The 21,612-nt window shown below is 27.7% G+C and overlaps 3 protein-coding genes and 1 pseudogene across 3 annotated transcripts; 2 read left to right on the top strand and 2 right to left on the bottom strand.

Annotated features, from left to right (window-relative positions):
- Positions 1–557: 557 nt before the first annotated feature.
- Positions 558–1,910, bottom strand: LOC110646343 (CASP-like protein 2C1). Its single transcript, XM_021799759.2, has 3 exons — positions 1,599–1,910; positions 1,299–1,440; positions 558–947 (listed from the first exon to the last, which is right to left on the bottom strand). The coding sequence occupies exons 1-3, from the start codon at positions 1,751–1,753 to the stop codon at positions 696–698; spliced, it is 549 nt and encodes a 182-aa protein (XP_021655451.2). The 5' UTR covers positions 1,754–1,910; the 3' UTR covers positions 558–695.
- Positions 1,911–11,715: 9,805 nt separating this feature from the next.
- LOC110645654 (nicotianamine synthase-like) lies at positions 11,716–12,617 on the top strand (annotated as a pseudogene).
- A 3,897-nt stretch (positions 12,618–16,514) lies between these two features.
- On the top strand, positions 16,515–17,392 carry LOC110645864 (nicotianamine synthase-like). Its single transcript, XM_021799134.2, has one exon. It carries the CDS (start codon positions 16,535–16,537, stop codon positions 17,390–17,392), a length of 858 nt encoding a protein of 285 aa, XP_021654826.2. The 5' UTR covers positions 16,515–16,534.
- A 1,622-nt stretch (positions 17,393–19,014) lies between these two features.
- LOC110646350 (xyloglucan endotransglucosylase/hydrolase protein 24) lies at positions 19,015–21,547 on the bottom strand. Its single transcript, XM_021799772.2, has 3 exons — positions 21,065–21,547; positions 20,780–20,973; positions 19,015–19,464 (listed from the first exon to the last, which is right to left on the bottom strand). Exons 1-3 carry the CDS (start codon positions 21,341–21,343, stop codon positions 19,089–19,091), a joined length of 849 nt encoding a protein of 282 aa, XP_021655464.2. The 5' UTR covers positions 21,344–21,547; the 3' UTR covers positions 19,015–19,088.
- Positions 21,548–21,612: the final 65 nt, after the last annotated feature.

Raw genomic sequence — 21,612 nt, 5'->3', positions numbered from 1 at the left:
TAATTAGTGTTAAAATTATTGTTGAGAAAATCACTTTTTTAAATATACTAATTAAATAGTATTAAAAAATAATTAAAAATTAAATTTAATCAATTTTAGTCATAAGAATACTAAAATAACAAAATAGTTTTTTTCAAACTGCTTTTCTTAGTAGCATCTAAAATGATATTTTTATTTAGGCTCTGAAACTCAATGTCAAATAGGAATATAATTAGGGGGTGGCTATTTATTGACGAGTGGTCCTGAGGTTAAGATTTTTAAATATTGTATGTATTTGCGTCTTGGAAATTGTTCTATTGTGGTCCATATGCACAGAGATTTATTTGCTTTGTTTCTATGTACCATGCATTAGTGGCTATATATATATTTTTTAAAAACTTATTTAATCGGTTTGATTTTGATAAAAAATTTTTAGTTGAACTGAATCAAAATTACCCTTCAATAAGAAGAGAAAAGAAGAGAAAGCATATGAGTACCTTGATTATGAACAGGGCGGATGGAATTTTGGTAGGGTAAAGAACAGGGCAGATTATGAACTAAGGATTTAAGAACATATATAGGGCCAGAAGAAAGCATATGAGTACCTTGGTTTATAAGATCACCAGACAAGATCAAATCTTGTTACACTTACAAAAGATCAAATCTTACAAGGTTTTGTAGCTATTAGAAACTTTAACATTACCAGTTCAGAATAATTAATTGGTCTTTAAGAGCAGAAAGTGTTTGGGTGAGTAAAGCCTAAACAAATTGAGGGCTGAAATGGAGGATATAAAGCCCATAAAGGCACAGGCTATGTAGCTGCAGATCAAAGCACCTCCAATTTGGTCGCAGAATCTGGTGAACTTGTTGCACCACTTCATCCACTGCATGGCCTCAGCTCCTGTCACTACCAAAACTGAGTGCTCTAGTGCTGCCGAGGTTGCGGCAAATGTTATGTACACTGCAGTCTATTTATGTACAATATAATACAAATCAACCATACCAAAGGTTATGAGTTAATTTGCTTGTCAAGCTTATAGGTTCTCAAAAGGATAGGCAGGCCAAGCCCAACTTGGCAGGGATTTTTAACCTTGGTCTGGGCCTATTTGGACTTAATTGTTTGTTTAATGTGATCAATACATTATAACTTGCATCAAATTTATTAATGTTTTTATTAACAAAACATCTACCCTCAATCCTCAATAGCCCTGATGACATCAAAATACCAAATTAATTAAGCAATCATATATATCCCTATTGTAATCCAAAAATTAACTTAATAGCTTATGTTAATGCAAATTAATCAAGAAATTAGGTACCTGATCCAACAAATAACAACCCCAATCCACATATCTATAAGAACTCTTAAAGCTTCCCTTGTACCGAGCTAAGAAAGAACCTCTGCTTATTAGTTGAATGAGATTATAACAAGCAGCCACAGAATTCACGTACACCAAAGCTCTATATTCAAGAAAAAACCAAACACTATATCAATACGTACAGAAGGTGACAAAATTCATCCATGGTACTAAAGTTATTTTTAAGACTATGGATTTTAATCTCAGTCGAAACAAAATCAAAGAAAGAAAAAGGAAGAAAATTCAAGAAGTAGAACTTACTGGAGAGCTTTCAAGTCCTTGTATGTGACTGTTTTTTCAAGGTATACAAGAGACTTTGTCTGGGAATCTAACCCTACTAAACAAGCTACCAAAACCAAGAGCAAGATTGCACAAAGCCTTAGAACAGCCTCTATTTTGGGTGACCCAAGATCCATTTTCTTTTTCTTTTTCCTAATCTGAATCTCCCTTTGCTTGCAAAGAATTCTTCTCCACTACTACCTTTTTAAAGAGTGTGAAAGCATGGTGGAGAAATCTCCACGAGGATTGAAGTTTGCATGGACCATTTTATTGATAATAACTCCCTAGGCTTTATCTATGATGCCTCAGTCAAGTCACTCTATACTAATTTATATAGACTTTAAGTTTGATATGATGTATTAGGTAATGAAGATGCAAGTGGTGGGCTTAGAAGTAATTGTTGATACCTGCCATCTTGTTATGCCACTTCGAGCTATTAATGCAAATTAAGGATATTTTCATTTGGAGATTTTTTTTTCAATGAATATATGTGATTCATGTGCACTATTCATTTAATTATTAGATTAAAATTTTTCATTTTTTATGAATGAAAATTTTTAATTTAAATAAAAATTTTAAATTTGAATTTTATAAATTTTAGAAATTATATTTAATTGATAAATTTTAATTTAATAATGTTATAATTATGTCCATAATTATAAATACTCGAATTTATGAATTGAGAAAGGGTATACCTATTTTATTTTATAGTAGAAAACAATATGGATGTGAGGGAATAAACATCATTTTATTTTGTTGGATTTGTGTAATATGCTAATTATATTAGGTAGTTCATATAAGTTGGTGTTTTTAGGATAGCAACCGGTAAAATATGTATGAAAATTACTTTACTGAAATTTAATTTTGATTAATATTTTTAATATTTAAATTAATTTTAAATTTAATTAATATTTATTTTAAATTACTTGAGCACATCTCAAATTCAATTATTAGGTAAAATCTAAAAAATTACTAGGTGAAAAAAAAGGCAAAAATGAATTGAATATTACATCTTGGTTCTGTAACACCCCAGCGTGGAAGAAGGCTCCTTTGACAAGCTTCTAGGTAGGGGTGGCCACGGTTCGGTTTCGAACCGGAACCGAACCGGAACCGGTTCGGTCAAAACCGGACCGAAACCGGTCAAAACCGGAACCGGTTTCGAACCGGACCGAAACCGCCCTTTTACGGTTTGGTTCAGGTTCATATTTTTTAGAAACCGTGAACCGGCGGTTCCGAACCGGATTGAACCGATAGTTCTAAACCGGACCGAACTAGTGATTTAAATACAAAAAAATTCAATAAATACCTCACTCCACTCCTAATTCATTTATATATATATATATATATATATATATATATATATATATATATATATATATATATATATATATATATATCATTAATTCTCTACACAATTATTTTCTACACTCTCTTTAATTCTCAATACTCTTTTAATTTCTCTCAAATTTTCTAAATAATTATTTTCTACACTCCTTTTAATTCTCAATACTTTCATAATTCTCCTACTTTATTATTTTATATGCTATATCAATTACTCTGTTATTATTTTATATATTCAATAAAATTTTCAATACCCTCTATTTTGATTTTTTTTTCTTTTATATTTTTTTAATTATCAATTATCATATAATTTTTTAAAAAAGGGCAAGTAATACTCAACTCAACTCAATTCAACTAAGCTTTTATCCCAAAAATTTATTGGGTCGGCTATATGGATTCTCTTTCTCCACTTTAAACGATTTTGGGTTAAATTATCGGAAATGTGTAATACTTTTAGGTCATGTTGTACTATTCTCCTTTAAGTTAGTTTAGGTCTACCTATTCTTTTCTTTCTATTCTCTAACTCAATGTGCTCTACATATCTAACTAGAATTTTCCTATATCTATGCTTCACATTACCAAACCACCTCAATCTCCCTTCTCTCAACCTATAACTGAAAATTTTGATTCATCTAAATCCTAAAGGGATACATAGGCAAAATTAAGTTCATGCACCTTTTTCTAATTTTTTTTAAATTAATTTCATCTCTAGTTTTTAATAAGTTCAAGTCTTTGCTTATTAAATTTTTCTTAAAAATAAGTTAATTTTATTCTTTTTATTCTTATTTTATTTTGATTAAAAGATTTCTAAGAAAAATTAAAATATTTTTACAAATATAACTTAAATTATAAATCAATAAAATTTTCCTCTAATTTTTTCCTTTAAATCGCTCTTAAACCGCTCCAAAATTGCTTCCAAACCGTCATTCAAAACGTTTTGAACTGTCATTTTTTGAACCGTCTCTTAAACCGTTTTAAACCGGGGCTCGAACCGGAACCGGCGGTTCAGGAACCGTCTTTCAAACCGTCCCATGACGGTTTGGTTCAGGTTCATGATTTTATTGAACCTGAACCGACGGTTCAAGAACCGTAACCGGCGGTTCCTGAACCGTGGCCACCCTTACTTCTAGGTGAAAGAGACGAGGAATGAGTCAAATATTACATCTTCTTTTACACCCTAGTGACTGACAAGGGCAGGCATGGAAGGAGGGCTCCAATGACAGGCTTCTAGGTGAAAGAGAGGGCAGAAATGAATCAATTAAATCTTACATCGAAAAAAGAGGAGGAAAAACCTCTTTCCTTGGATAACGCACAATTGGACCTTAAGAAAGGGGCTTAAAGGACAAATTCGTATGATAAGATGAGCCAAAGCGGCCAATAATGTATGATTGGACCAGAATCTGACAATCGTTACTCAAATAATGTCCAAGTCTATTTAGTTTTATATATTGAATTCAATAAAGGCATAATAATAAATTGATTATAATTGATGAATTATACAATGAAAAATAATTATCTCCATTTCTTACTATAAAAGCGAATAATCTTAAAGGATGTGATCTCCTCCATTTCTCATTATAAAAGTGAATACTCTTAGATGAGGTAGATAGAGAGACTCAAACTTGAGATCTCTTCACTTTCTATACTTTAATAGTGTAAAAAGACCAATCAAATTACCTCTTATTAGTTAGTTTTATATGTTCTAATTAGTAATCTATATAAAATATAATTTTCATACTTTAGAGGTGTAGGTAAATAAAAAAAACTCGAACTTAAAATCTTTCCATTCTCTATACCTTAAAGACGTAGGAAAATCAATAAAGTTATCCTAAATTGGCAAGCTTTATATATTTTAATTAATAATCTATATAAGATATATCTTTTATGAATAATTTTTATTTTAAAAATTTGATAATTTATAAAATATATTTTATATTTAATTAATTGTTTATATATATATCATTTAAATTTATTTTAATAGATTTTAATATAATTTAGGAGTTAAGACCTGAAAATACACAACTTGGGTAATCCCTGTGCTCTAAGATAATGATACATGAGTCAGCTGAACTGGCTTTTGAATTGGATTGCTACTCTCAACTGTCTCAATTAATACATTTGGTACGACCATTGTTCATGTTAGAAACTCCGGATTGTTAGTTAGATTGACAGCACGTGCTCTGCTTTCATCATAAACACGGCAGCCAGCGATTGCACTTTGGACACTTGGGCCAGTGTGCGATTGCACTTTGGATCAGTGTTGTTAAATTTGGTTGACTCGGTGGGTGAATGGATAATTAATTCACTCAATACGTCAATAATTTAATCAATAAATTATAAAAATATTATTTAAATATATTTTAATTAAATATTATTAATTATAAATAACTTGTAATCTAATTAAAAATTTACGAACATGATCTAAAAATAGCCAAATTAAACTATAGTTCAAATTATATAAATTACTTTTTGATTCAATTCAATTTATTTAATAATAATAGTAATAATTATAATTATTGAATAAAATTAGTAGTAATAATCAGGACTATGCATAATTCTTGGAGAAACCGAACAAAATCATATCGAACAGAAAATAACCATACGAAATCGAAATTATTTTGATATTTTGGTTCGGTTTTAGTTTTTCACTAAGAACCGAATCAAAATTGTATCAAAATCAAACTAAAAATCAAACTTATACATATATTTTTTATGTATTATATACTTTCAATATATATATATATATATATGAACTAAATACAACCTAATATTATATTTTATTCCTTTACATTTTCTTAATAATTTTAATCATAAATATATTAAATTACCTTATAATTTTTAATTATAAATATATTATTATATTATATATATGTTAATTCTTGGTATTATATATATATATAATTAATAAATAGTTAAAATGTATATTATATGATATATTTATACTATTATATTATATAATATATTTAATTGTAAATTATATATGTGTTAAAGATTATATTATTTAGAAATAGTTAAAAGATATATTTTATGATATATTATGTATTAATAATTCAATTCAAAATTTAAATGCAAATTCAAGTGTGACTTTTTAAGAAAATAACTATATAAAATTATTTTAAGGCCATATTGAACAGAACTGAAATCGAAGAACTTAGAACCGTACCAAATTGAAACTGAAATAATAAAAAACTGAATTAGAACTATATCAAAATTTCTGTTCTGTTTTGATTCTTAAGCAAACCCCAAACTGAACCAAAACCACCTCCAGTAATAATCATAATAAAAGGGTACCTAGATGGTAAATAAAAGGCAAAGAAAATAAAAGGGCTCTTGTGAGTGAGTGGAGGGTACTTAAAGGGTTCCTACTGCCATCTTGGAGCTATTATTAACATGCTTTTATTTGATAAGTACAAGCTTTGCTTCTGTAAATATTTATCAGTTCGTAGAAAAGCAGAGTAGACAAGCTTTGCTTCTGTGAAGGAATCATATCGTCGACTAGCAGAGATAAAGACTACTTCTAGTTATGGCTTCCACAATGAAACTTCAACAAGTGGGGATGGATGAACAAAGAACGGGAGCTTCGACGGATAACAATGGCAACAAGACATTGAAGGTAAATGAATTTGGGTTTGAGTTCTAAGGATTCTGAAATTATCAAAAAACTGAGAATTGTTCTCTGCCATTGGAAAAACTAAAGAAAAGGGTTAAAAGAAGGGGAAATTATAAAGAAGAATCATGTGGTTTCAACCATTTTTCATTTTAGGGTCTATAGTTCTCTTTGTAATAAAATGATACCCTGAGATTCACATCGTTTGCAAAGTACAATTTTCTATCCTCTCTTTGTTAGAAGATGCTGGCATAAAATAAAAAGTTGCTAATGTGAAAAAAAAAATATATTGACGTGAAATTTAAAAAAAAAAAGTGGAAATAATAAAAAAAATACCCTGTGGTTTCATTTTTTTTTCATTTCAAGGTCTGAAGTTTACATTGTGATGAAGTGGTACCCTGTGATAACGCTCTATTAGCAAACACAATATTTTATCTAACGCTGTCAATTTTCACTAATGTGGCATTAAACTAGTATTTTTTTAAATTATTTTTAATAATAAAAAAATTCACATACCGCTAAGATACTTCATGTAAAAAAGAAATTTTATTCACTTTAAGCGTAGTAATTCCGTAAGTGAGGTATGCTGATGTAGCGTTTTACATGAAAACTCTAATTTTTGGAATCACTATCAATAGATTTTTGAACCTAGAGTTTGCACCTTTACTTTTTGAATCACTATCAAGGATGACTAATGTAGCATAAACTCTCAGGTAAGTTATTAGATTAAAATTGTTGAGAATTTGGATAGGAGCAATAGTTTTGTCGTTGAAGCGGCTAGATTGAACTAATGCTCTTAGCTGGCTAGCCACCTGTTCCTCCCTTTTATGAGGTGTTCGATACCTTTCTTCACTTTGGGCACAACATCCATTAATACTGCCTTGAGGAGTTCGTAGTTGAAGCTACCCCTTGAACTCCACAACACTTCTAGATGCTGTGTCAAATTCTTCTAGCCTAGAGACTTAAGCATCATGGAATACTAGAATTGGAAAATTGAGATTTTCAAAGAAAATATGCATAAATTTTTTCATAGTATTCCAAAAGTGAAGGATCTCAGATTCTGATTATTTTCGAGAGTTAAATAATTCATTTGGTTTGTTAATGATGCAAACTTCAAGATACTACTTTGTCACAAAATGAGTCATGGATCATGAAGTAAAAATAAGTGAAATCATATGGTACTTTTTTTATAATTTGCACTTTTTTAATTTTCACGTCACAGATTTCTCTTCCATGTCAGTACCTTTCTGTTCCATCTCAGCATCTTTTAACAAAGAGAAGATGGAAAATCGTCCTATTTTAATGGTGTGAACCTCATAATATCACTTTGTCACAAAAGTGAATCACAGACCCTAAAATAAAAATGAGTGGAACCACAAGATACTTTTTTATAATTTTCCCTTAAAAGAATTACCAAAACCCAGCACATCAATGAAAACGTAAAAAGTGGAGTCATTTTTGACGGCATGAGTCAACCAATCCAATTCTAGCATGGCCTGTAAGGGTTGAACGGTTCGAGGGAGTTAGTGCCAAGTTGGCTAGTTCAATTTGGGTCTCTTTCTTATGCAATTCAATTGTAGAATAGGACCAATTTTGTAACCGATTGTCTGGGTCATTGGGTCAATCCACCGTTTTGATCCAAGTTCAATAACATTGCTTTGAACAATTGACGCTGTAAAGGGAGATATAGGTCTTTATGTTTTTTTCGTAAACTACAATTTAATCTTTGAGATTTGATTAAACTTATAACTTAGTCTTATAATTTTATAATCAAGCAATTTAGTCATTGATATTTTAATAAATCTAGTTAGTACATGCCATTAGAATTTCAATTAAATTACCACTAATTCTAGCAAAAATAATAAAAATATCTTTAACTATATTTTCAATCTGAAAACAATTCAGTTTCTAAGATTTTATTTTATAGATAATTTAGTCTCTAAAATTTGGTTAAACCTACAACTTGATCCCTATAGTTTTAAAACTAAACAATTTAGTCCTTGATATTTTAATAAACCTATAAGTTAGTTCTTGCTATTAGAATCACCATTAATTTTACATTAAATTTAGCAAGAATGACCAATATAAGTTAACTCTATTTTCAATTTGAAAATAATTTAGTCCCTAATGCTTTATTTTATTAAAAATTTGTGCCGAAATTCGTATTTTATTTTTCTCTTTTATATATAACAATATAATATATATAATGACAAATAGAATTTTTGCAAAATTATAATGGCTTATTTGTAAATAGTTATAAGATTTAATGATCAATTTATAAAATATATAGATTATTTTGTAATTAACTAAAATTTTTAAGGATCATAAAGTAATTAATTCATATTTTAATAATTATAATTTAAATTTAAAATTCTTTAATTTAATGGGATTCATATTTTAAAAATAGAGAGGTTAAATTGTTAATAAAATAAAATCTCATAAACTAAAAATGTTTTAAATTAAAAATAAAGTTATTTTAGTCATTTTTGTTAAAATTAACAGTAATTTAACTGAACTTCTAATTATATGGACTAATTTATAAGTTTATTAAAATATTAGAGACTAAATTGATTGATTTTAAAACTATAAGAACTAAATTATAGGTTTAACTAAATCTCAAAGACTAAATTATAATTACCTTATATACATATATATATATATATATATATATATATATATACTTTATTTATTATATACTCAAAATATAAACAAGTAGATTTTATTTATTTTACATGTAAATTTTATTTTACATATTATATTTTAAATTTATAATAAATTAGATTTAAATAAAAACTTTTAATAGTTTTGTAAATCGATATAGATAACGTAGATTAACTTAGTAAAATTATAATTTTATGGCAAAATTGAAAAAATGGCCTAAATTTATTTTTTTTAATTAAGCCAAAATAAAAGTTCCAATTTTATTAATCTCCATTTATTACTTAAATGTTTTAGTATAAGATAAGATAAGCCTATATTTGTCACCCTTAAAATTTGATGGGCATTCGTATGCGGTTGTGTATATTCAAAATATAAGATCAACTTCAAACCTTTACGTTGAGTGATTTCTTGACAATATATACTACAAAACAAAAAACATGCATGGATCTAGATCACTATATATCTGTGGCATGCTCCTTGCCTCTTGATCTTTGACTCCCAATAATTATGAAATTGGTGTGAACATGAACTATTTCTGGGATCTTCTTACTACATAGTATTTTTTAAGAAAACACAATACATCTCGTCTGAAAGGGATCAAATGTTACTTGATTAATTACTTACAATATTGACTTTCTAAACAAAAATGAGCACCACCCCGAGTCTCACTTGTCCTACTCACCTTACTAAATATATATAAAGAAAAACCCATTTTTTATTTTTTTTAAAAGTTTTTGAGATTTATTTATTTATTAGAAATTTATTGTTTATTAAACTCAAAATGTATAATTTAAAATTAACATTAACTCATTCCACAGTAAAAATTGTAATTTAGCTGCTCTTTTTTAGTAAAACAAGGTATTTTTAATTTCTTTTTTTATAGAGCTTTTTAATTTATTTTATTTTTTTTAGAATTTTGTTTGCTTTATATATATATATATATATATATATATATATATATATATATATATATATATATATATATATATATATATATATATATATATATATATATATAAATTGCATTTCTCTTTATTGTAAGAGTTTTCAATCCTTGAGGGATGAATCGATTATGGTATTCATTTAAATTTTATAATTTTGGTTCAATTTTTTAAGATTGATTTAATGTATCAGAAGACTTTAACTCTCAAAATGCTATAACACTAATTATGGTATGACTATTCAATAAAAAAAAAAAATGTAATTTTGCAATGTTTATATATATTTGTGAAAGTGTAGAAACAAGAATTTTATAAAATTTAATTATTTTTAATTAAATATAAATTCAATTAAAATTTTATGAAAAAAAAAATCAAACATAATTTTATGAGAATTTTAATGATGAAATTTTTATTAAAATCATTTTTTTACAACTAGTTAGACATTTTTTTTTTTTGAGAATGGTTTAAACCTGAGTCTCCCAAGTCCAAATATATACCATTATCATTGGGTTATGTCAACTGTACATTGTAAGTGTATTTTTTTTGGCAGTTAAAAATAAATCCTATTTTTAAATAATTTGGCAATTACAAATAAATCCTATTTTTAAATAAAACATAAAAAAATAAATTTAGCCCTTTTTTATTAGTTAGATATTTTTTGAAAATTTTTGTTTTTTTAAAAAATAAAAGGCAACACCTGGAGTTTTAAAAAATAAAAGGCAACACCTGGAGAAATAATCATATAGACTCAGCTAAGGATTGGTTCAATTTGAAATTTAATTTGAAATTAATCATCTGGTTATGACTCATATTAGAACCAAATAGATATCAATTAAAATTATAATCATTGGGAACTTGTGGTTTTAATCGGTTCAAATTCCTCTAAGACTTTGTTTGATTTAACTTTATGATAAAATTCATTTAATTTGCACATATATTTCATGATAGAATTCATTTACAAATGAACTTCTTTATTTAGTATATTTTATATTAAATGTAAAATTCATTTCAAATGAAATAAATTTTGTATTTAGAATAAATAAAATAAAATAAAATGGTATATAATAAAAGAATAATTTTGTTTCTTGAAATATATATGATTTAAGTTTGAAATTTATTTATAAATTCTATTAATTTTAATGAAATTTGATTTAATTATAATAAATTCCATAGAATTTGATTATGAAAAAATCCAAATGAACTTTCATTTAAACAAAACGCTAAAATTTTAGATTTACAAATAAATTTCATAAAATTTCGTGAAATTCATTTGTACCAAACACTACCTTAATCTTAAATCAAAACTACTAATTTTAAATCAATTCTAATCCAATTCAACCTGTTCCCCATAGCTAGCTAGATAATAAAGACTGAACTATATTTTTATTAAAAAGAAAAAACTGAACAATATTTAAAAAAAAAGAAAAAAAAAATTATATATATATATATAGGCCTATCCTACGGTCAACAAATAATCATTTATAGTGTTAGTTTTATATATTTTGGTGAACAAAGTTAAAAGAATTGCTATCATATTAGATCCCAAGTTATGGAGCATCCCTCTTGTTGTTTTGACCAATGGAGATATAGATTTTCATGTTCCTCTACCAACCCTATAAATACTTCTAAAGCGAGGCCTTTCTTTGCACAACACCCTTCAAAGGTCAAATTATCAGAATCACCAAACAACAAATCCAACCAGGTCATAGCTCGCATCACTCAAATCCATAGCAGCATATCCAAACTCGACTCTTTAAGGCCTTCCAAGCAAGTCAATACCCTTTTCTCCCACCTTGTGAAATTATGTATCCTCCCATCTTCCATAGACATTCGTTCCTTATCCCCAGAGGTGCAGGAAATGCGAAACAGCCTCATCGTTCTGCGTGGCAGAGCTGAAGGTCTGTTAGAACTTGAATTTGCAACGTTCTTGATCAAAATACCTCAACCTTTAAACAACCTTAATCTTTTCCCTTACTATGGAAACTATGTTAAGCTAGCCAACTTGGAGTACAAAATTCTTAGTGAAAATGGGGTGGTGCAGCCAAAGAAGGTAGCTTTTGTGGGTTCAGGTTCAATGCCTCTTACCTCTCTTGTAATGGCTACCCATCATTTGAAATTCACTATGTTAAGCTTTTGTGGCTTTTGATGGTGATCTTGAGAAGAGAATGAAATTTGAGACGTGTAACGTGTAACGTAACAAGACGTGTATCTTCTTGGCAGCTTCAAGTAGGGATGAGCAAAGAGGAGAAAGTGAAGATTATTGGGCATATAAGAAAGTATATGAAGGAAGGAGGGATTTTGCTGGTGAGAAGTGCAGATGGAGCTAGAGCGTTTCTTTACCCTGTTGTTGAAGAGAATGACCTGGTTGGATTGGAGGTGCTATCCATCTTTCACCCAACTAATGATGTGATCAACTCGGTTGTTATTGTGCGCAAGCCAATTACGCTTTGAAAATTTGGATTTCAAGATTCTTCTACAGAAAGTGTGTTTTTGCCATAAACTAGCTAGAAAGCTACTTTGAGCTTTCTCTTGTTCTAATGAAGAAATTTACTTGAATTCAGGACCAAAGCATATATGAATCCTATCATATATATTATGTTGTATTCTGATAAATTAGGTTAAGGTAAAAAATTCCTATAGTTCTTTTATTCCTAATAATGTACCAATTTATGTGTTTTTTTTTCCTAGTATTATGCCTTTTTATTTTTACACTGTTACGTCAAGTGATGCTAGTTATGAATATGCATTTTGCAATTATAAAGAAGTGATGCATTCCTCTTTTATATAGGGGTGCTTTGATGTTAGAATATAATTAGTGTTCTTAAAATTAAATAATACGGATTGTTCAATTCATAAGATTGTTAAATAATCAACAATGACATTTGATCAATTTAACTTATTTTTATTTATTTTTATTCAATCTTTTAACAAACTTGGATTTAATTTAATATTTTAGTATTGGCAATTTTTAGCAATTTTATGATGTTTACTATAATTTTATCTATTTGGAAAAAAAAAACTATAATTTGATCAAGTTGTGTATTTTGTTTTTCCTTTTTCTAATATATTATGCATTTTTATATAAGATAAGTATACTTTAGTAACTTATGATTTATGTTTTTTATTAAAAGGAGTATGAGTTTTTTTTTTTTTTGCGTATTTAAGAACTCGTGTTATTATACTGTTAGCAATTGAGAATAAAATTGCTAAATGGAGTCAGTATATGCTGAAATGGTAAGTCTCCCTATGCTCTTAAATTAGCATGATAAGTGAGCTCTACATATTTGGCTATATAATCATGTCAAGTCATTTTATATTAAGTTAGGAAGAATGTTAAAAAATACAATATGCTGACATTTACCCCATATTGTGTGAGAAAATCAGCAAGTATACTAGTGTATACATTCAAATAGGCATGATTCTTTTGCCATGCCAATTTAAGAGCAAAAAAAAACTTACCACATTAGCATACATTGTTGCCGTTTAATAATTTTGTTCTTCAATGCTAACGATATAATAACAAGGACTCTTAAATTAAAAAAAAAAATATATATATATATATATATATATATATATATATTAATAAAACGGCAAACCACAAGGTATTAAAGTATAATTATCCCTTTATCCCTTTTTATTTTTATACTAGCACGTTGAGTGATGCTAGTTATGATTTTCTATTTATAACTATGAAGAAGTGATGTATTCTATTTTATATAGGCATGTTTTCATGTTACAGTCAGTGTATTTAAAATTAAAATAGATCAATCGATGGATCAATTAATAAGGAGTTGAATAATAAATAATATATCCATTTATCAATATAAGTTATTTTTATTCAATCTTTTTATAAATTTAGATTTTAATACAATAATTTGAATTTTGACAATTTTTATCAATTTTAGCATGTTTACTGCAATTTTATTTAATTAAATAAAAATATTTTTTAATTTTTACTAATCTTCTTTGATAAAATTGTAATGAAAAAAGAGAAGTTGATAATTATAAATTTAATTTTATGTAATTAGATAAAATTAAATGATTAATTAATTATAGAATTGCAATCAATTAATTAACTTAAATTAACTGTTACCAAAAAAATTATCTTAAATTAAATTATTATTTTGTGAAATTATATTTTTATTAGACCTATTTTCTATCTTAAAAATCACCAAAAACTGATTCTTAATTTTAAGTTTTAAAATTTTATTTACTGATTTTTAATGAATAGTATTAATTTTATGTAAAAATATTACAATTTTATAATTTCAATAAAAAGTTAAAATTACAAAAAAAAAATATTGTAATAATAATCATTTCATGTTTAACATTTAACATTTGCAGTTGGGTTAATTTCATTTGTAATTCCTCAATTTAGAAGATTGTCCCATTTTTATATCTCAATTTTAATTTATATTAATAATATCAATCTCTTTCTTTTTGTTGTTGCTGTTTCACTCTTTAGTTTTTAAGAAAGAAAAGAATTCTCTGTGTGTAACAACCATAGCCCCCTAGGTTTAAGGCTTATAATTAAACGGTTTCATTAATCTTTGATTTAATTCACTCTTTAAAGAGATCTATCATTAAGCTATAGTGAATTCTAAATAATCGCAAATATATATTACCTACAATCGATTTACTCATTTTATAAGTAAAGATAATTTTTAATCCTCAATATTGAAAATATTGAATCGATTAATTTTTATAAGCGATGAAACATTACACATATATTGGGAGTACTCTAAAATTTTTTCATAAGTATATTCTCACTTTATTATTATGGGAATTAAAAATTAAATATATAAAAATTATATATTTTATTAGAAAAAAGTTAAGACTTATATAACTATTTAAATAATAATAAATTAATTATTTTTTGTACCATGTAATTTATATTTTCATAAATAAATCACTTTTAATGTGCTTCTTGCCCTCTGTGTCTTTCCGGAATTATTTCTGATGTAAAATTTCCAACTAGAACAACGTAGGCCATCCTTCCTTTGTAATCTCATGGAGAAGCTATCCTTGTATCAACCTTATTGGTTAGGCATTCGATATACTATCTATTTATTTGTGAAAAAAAATATATCTATTGAATTGAATTTTTATAAATTTTTAACTCTTTATTTATAATGAGAAGTTTTAATTAAAATTAAAAAATAAATTAAATTTTATTTTTTTTTTATAATGAGAAGTTTTAAATAAAATTTAAAAATAAATTAAAATTTTAATTTTTTTTTATCTTTGTTATAATAATTTTTTTTTTTTAAATATTGATTGTATTGGAATTTCTAATCTCTTGCTTTACTAGACTACTGTACTACAAAAGACAGAAACGCCTGCATGGATAGAGGATTGTACTATATATGTATGGCTTGCTCCATGGCTGTTGATCTTTGACTCCCAATTATTATGAACATTGTGTGAACATAAGCTATTTCTGGGATCTGCTTACTTCATTGTTTTTTTATTTTGCAAAACACAAGACATCTAGTCTGAAAGGGATCAACTTTCTAAACAAATTAATAATAGCAACTATATATATTATAAGTATATGTTGCAAGTGTATTTTATTAGCAATTAAAAATAAAAATTATTTTTTAATTAAAAATCAAATAAAATAAATTTGGCCTATTTTAATTAGATAGATTTTTGTTTTGTTATTATTAAAAAATATTAAATAAATTTTTTTTTTTGAAAATTTTTGTTATTTTAAAATAAAAGGTAACACTCTTGAAAATATAATCATAGACACTGTCAAGGATCAGTTCTATTTGAAATTCAATTTGAATCGAAATCAATCAAATTAATTGAAACTGGTTATAATTCATATTAGAACTAAATTGAAATCAATTGATTTATTATAGACTTAAATTATATTTTTAAAAAAATTTAAAATTTCAACCATTAAATTTGATTAAATTAGAATCAAACTAAAACAAAAATTAGAGTAAAATTATAATCGTTGTGACCTTGCGATTTTGATCAGTTCTAGTCCCTCTAAATCTTAATCAAAACCACTAATTAATTTTAAATCAATTCTAATCTAATTCATCCCAATGGCTACACATAATAAAAATTGAACCATATTTACAAAAGAAGGAAAAAAAAATTATATTATATATAGCTCTATCCTATGGTCAACAAATATTCATATATAGTGCCTGTTTTGGATATTTTGGTAAATGAAGCTAAAAGAATTGCTATCATATTAGATCCCAAGGCATGGAACACCCCTCTTTGTTGTTTTGACCAATGGAGATATAGATTTTCATGTTCCTTTGCTAACCCTATAAATACTTGTATAGCGAGTCCTTTCTTTGCACAACACCCTCCAAAGCTCAAATTATCAGAATCACCAAACAACAATGGCTTCCCTCCAAAATTCCAACTTCGAAAGCCAAATCTCAGCTGAGTTACTCATAGCTCGCATCACCCAAATCCATAGCAGCATATCCAAACTCGACTCCCTAAGGCCTTCCAAGCAAGTCAATACCCTTTTCTCTCACCTTGTGAAATTATGTATCCTCCCATCTTCCATAGATATTCGTTCCTTATCCCCAGAGGTGCAGGAAATGCGAAACAGCCTCATCGTTCTGTGTGGCAGAGCTGAAGGTCTGTTAGAACTTGAATTTGCAACGTTCTTGATCAAAATGCCTCAACCTTTAAACAACCTTAATCTTTTCCCTTACTATGGAAACTATGTTAAGCTAGCCAACTTGGAGTACAAAATTCTTAGTGAAAATGGAGTGATGCAGCCAAAGAAGGTAGCCTTTGTGGGTTCAGGTCCAATGCCTCTTACCTCTCTTGTAATGGCTGCCCAGCATTTGAAATCTACTCATTTTGATAACTTTGATATTGATGAGACGGCTAATGATGTGGCTCGCCAAATTGTGGCTTCTGATGGTGATCTTGAGAAGAGAATGAAGTTTGAGACGTGTAACGTAATGGAAGTGAGGGAGAAGCTAGGAGAATATGATTGTATCTTCTTGGCAGCTTTGGTAGGGATGAGCAAAGAGGAGAAAGTGAAGATTATTGGGCATATAAGAAAGTATATGAAGGAAGGAGGGATTTTGCTGGTGAGAAGTGCAGATGGAGCTCGAGCGTTTCTTTACCCTGTTGTTGAAGAGCATGACTTGGTTGGATTTGAGGTGCTATCCATCTTTCACCCAACTAATGATGTGATCAACTCGGTTGTTCTTGTGCGCAAGCCAATTACGTTTTGAAGATTTGGAATCGGAACTTCTTCCATGGAAATCGTGTTCCTGCTTAATTTCCTCCTGCCACTTGACAATAAACTAGCTAGAGAGCTACTTCGTACTTCACTAGTTCTCTTCTTCCTCAATAATGTACCAAATTATGTTTTTTGTTTTTTTTTTTCCTAGTATTATGCGTTTTTATTTTTTTACTAGTACGTTAAGTGATGTATTCCTATCTAATATACGCATGTTTTCAAGTTATAATCGAATCAATTGATAAGAGTTCAACAATTCAATAATCCATTTATCAATTTATTTTTATTTTTTAAATAAAGAGTTTGAGAGAGTAGAAATTCGAAATTTGACTTTATAATATCAATAATATGTCTAAGTTATTTTTATTTAACCTTTCTATAAATTTAGATTTTAATACAATAATTTCAATTTTGATAATTTTTATCAATTTTTATCTAATCGAATAAAATTAAGATTTTAATTTTTCTAATTTTCTTTGATAAAATTGCAATGAAAAAAATAAACTGAAAATTATAAATTTTATTTTATCTAATCAGATAAATTGAAAAGATTAATTAATTATAAAATTTAAATCAATTAATTAGCTTTTTTTTGAGCAATCAATTAATAACTTAAATTTACATAAATTATCAAAATTAAAATAACTAAATTAAATTATAATTTTGTGAAAAGATTCAAAGTTTTTTGTGATTAGACCTATTTTCTATCTTAAAAATCACTAAAATTTGAATTTTTTCAATATTAAAATTTTATTAACTGATTTTTAGTCGAATCCATCCAATTGAATTGATCATACCTGAAAACCCACTACCTGATATCAGTTGCAGTGAGTTAAAGTGTTATTGGATCTTGAGTTAAAGCTAATTTGTGGGCTTCATCTTCTTTTATGTATTGCATTGAAAGAATAGGTTGGGCTTTCAGTTTTTTCCTGTGTTGGAAAGAACCTTGTTCTTCGGCCCATTTACCTTTGAAATTAGGACTTCTTGCTTCTCATCTCATTCGAACCTATCAATGGATTTTTCTTTTTTCTAAATCTTGTATATTATAAATTTAAGCCAAAAAATATAAAATAAAATTTACTTGTTTTTTTATTTATCAATAGATAGAATATATACATACACAAATTAGTAACATAAATGAATGACTGTTAAAACCATTACAATTTTAATAAAATCTTTATTCTTATATAATCTCTCCTGCCCCTCCCCTCCCTCCCTCCCAGAAATGAATGACTGTTAAAGTCATGACAATTTTAATAAAATCTTTATTCTTATATAATCCCTCCTGCCCCTCCCACACGCACGCTCTACATTCGATATGAAATTCTGAAATTCTAAAAGACAAGTTTTTGAATATGCCCAACTCACTCACAAAACTTAATTAAGACCACACATTTTTGTATATTAAGTTCATGCATCGTCATAATTTTTTTTTATTTTTATTATTATTATTATTAAAAAAAATAAAAAAAATATTTAAAAAAAAAAAAACTCAAACTAGAGGTGCATTATCACCATATTAAACTTGAGAGTTCAACCCATTTCTTTTTTTCTTTTTTTTTAACATACCTATATCTAATTCACACTATGTCAGAGCATACGGTGATATTAATATGTTATGAACGGCTTAAGTTGATTAAATTGAAGGCCAGCTAGTTTTCTTGTACACAAGTGAAGTATTATTATTATTAGTGAGAACATTCGGGAGGGAAGCCTTGAGGGAATCGCTTAGTGTCTGTGCAATAATTGTAAATCATATGGTTCTTCTGAACCCACAAGAGCCTTTGTTGGCTTGTTGCACCCAATTGCTGTCTTTGCCAAGAATTATTTGAAGTGCAAGAAGGTTTCCCAGCAGACACCGTGCAAGCTTCAGCCTTGAAGTTCCTGTAGGAAGCAGTGAAAGGAGCTCCACTCCAATCAGTCTTCACAAGGCCACCTCTCGTTGCCCAGTCGTCCGCGTTCCAGATGCTTGAATATATCCTCATTGGCTGCTGCTTTGGGAATGGAACACCAATTGATTCCAAGTTCTTGAATTCTCTTATGGGCGTACCATCAACTGAGAAACTGTACAATATAGCAGAACATAACAGATATATAATTCAATAAATATCGAAATAATTTAGAAAACAATAATAAAATACATAAATATAAAAATAAATTTTATAGGAAATTCATATCAACTTGGCTTGTGTCGGCAACTTTTTTTTTTATTATTGTTATTTATTTCATGTACTTGTATGTCAGCAGCCTTAGGAACCATGATTATTTCCCTAACCAACACTATACTTACGTTTCTAATAGATTAAGCCAGTAGTTGAAAAATAAATCACCAAGGAATTTAATAATCTTCTTAAAATCTATATAAGATATAAGAAAATTATTATTTAATTTATGTATTTTAATAAAATTAATTATTTAATTTTTTTATTTTAAAAAATATATTAGTAAGTTCTATATTTTTACTTCGTTTATTCTTTAGTTCCTCCATTCATTTTAAGTGTCAATTTAAAGTTTATTCAATTCATATAATTCGAAAAAGACAACTATTCAGTTATTCTATTTTTTAAATCTTGTATTATTTAGTTCCTGCAATAGTAATTTTTTTCCTTTTTTTTTTAAATAAATTGACTAGTAAAAAATTTAATTTGAACTTGATATAGAGACTAGAGAGTAAACAAAACAAAAATATAGAGACTAAATTTATCAAACAAATAATATAGAGACTAAATAATATATTTTTCAAAATAAAAAGCCAAATAACTAGTTTGTTAGAATTTCCCTTCAAGAATTTTTTTTTTTTTATCTAGACTCAGTCTATCATAGATCCAAGACACATGATATATTGTGAAACCTATCTATTAAATACATGAGTTTCACATAGTGGACTGGATCTAGACAAGAATTCTTAACTAAACCTAATTTACTATAGACCCAAGATATAAAATATATAATAAGACCCACTTGTTAAATATATGAATCTTATATATTTGTATCTTGAATTTATGATTGACTAGAATTAGCCAAGAATTTCCCAATAATTCAATACTCCAATACTTGATTCATATACAAGTTATTTGGCCTCCACCTCCTGTACTTAATTCATATACAAGTTAATTAAAAGAGTTTGTTATCAAGAGTGGCATCCTCCTCCCTTCAGAATCCTTCAATGGCTTCTTCATGATTCACGTGGTATTTCTTATTTTAGTAGTTGTATAATTAAGGGTTAATTGAATATTGTTAAAAAGAAATTTAAAGTGTTATTTAATTATTTTAAAATTGTATGACTAAAATATATTAAATTTAATTTAAATAGGAACATTTCAATACAAGAACAAATCAGATCAATTAGTAAGAAAAGAAATGGTTAATTAGTGCTTACATGATGCGTTGGTTATTCCAAAGAATAGAGTAAGTGTGAAAATCTGCAGTGGGATCAAACCATAAGTGGAATTGTTGCTCTCTATCACCTTTGCCTTGGCTAAACACATTAGTATGAACAGTGTAGGGATCTCCGCTCAAGTTTCCCAAGAATTCAAAGTCGATCTCATCCCAATTAGACCCTGGTGATTTCATCTGAAACACAAACACACACATATACATATAAATTAACAGCAGGAATTGGTGATGAATTCAAGTAATTAAATTGGCGAAAATGAAGGGTTACATAGTATGCTGTGACGATGCCAGCAGAGTTTCCAGGGACAAGCTTCAGCTGCATATCGACCTTGCCAAACATGTATTCTTTCTTTGACTCAAATCCTGAGCCTGAAGCTTTGTCAAGAGAGAGACTGAGAAGCTGACCATTGTTGAGTATCGTTCCTCGACCATTTCCCCAGGTGACATCGAATTCTTGGTCGAAGTTAGCACATGAAGCAACAAGTAAAGAGCAAATGAAGACTACCGCAAGTGTAAAACTACTTGATCTATAAGAACAGGAAGCCATTGATGTTTTCCAGTGTTCTTTAAGTGTACAAGGTGATGTTTGGTTGTTGGAGAAATTCGAGCACTGTAGTGGCTTAAATACATTGTTTTCAAATTCGGACCGGCTTAGTCGGTTTAACTGAGAAATTCAAAAATCGAACTTGTCCGAATTACTTATAAAAATCTAAAATTTATGAAACTGGTAAAAGTATGGTGATCTGGTTGATTCAATCACAAATCATATCATTGTTTTTAAAATTTAAATCAACTCAGCTGGTTCAATTGAAAATT

Source organism: Hevea brasiliensis, chromosome 17 (assembly GCF_030052815.1).
Source record: "Hevea brasiliensis isolate MT/VB/25A 57/8 chromosome 17, ASM3005281v1, whole genome shotgun sequence".
Lineage (NCBI taxonomy): Eukaryota > Viridiplantae > Streptophyta > Magnoliopsida > Malpighiales > Euphorbiaceae > Hevea > Hevea brasiliensis.
Note: the sequence above shows the minus strand (reverse complement) of the source record. Positions and strands in the feature narration are given on the sequence as shown.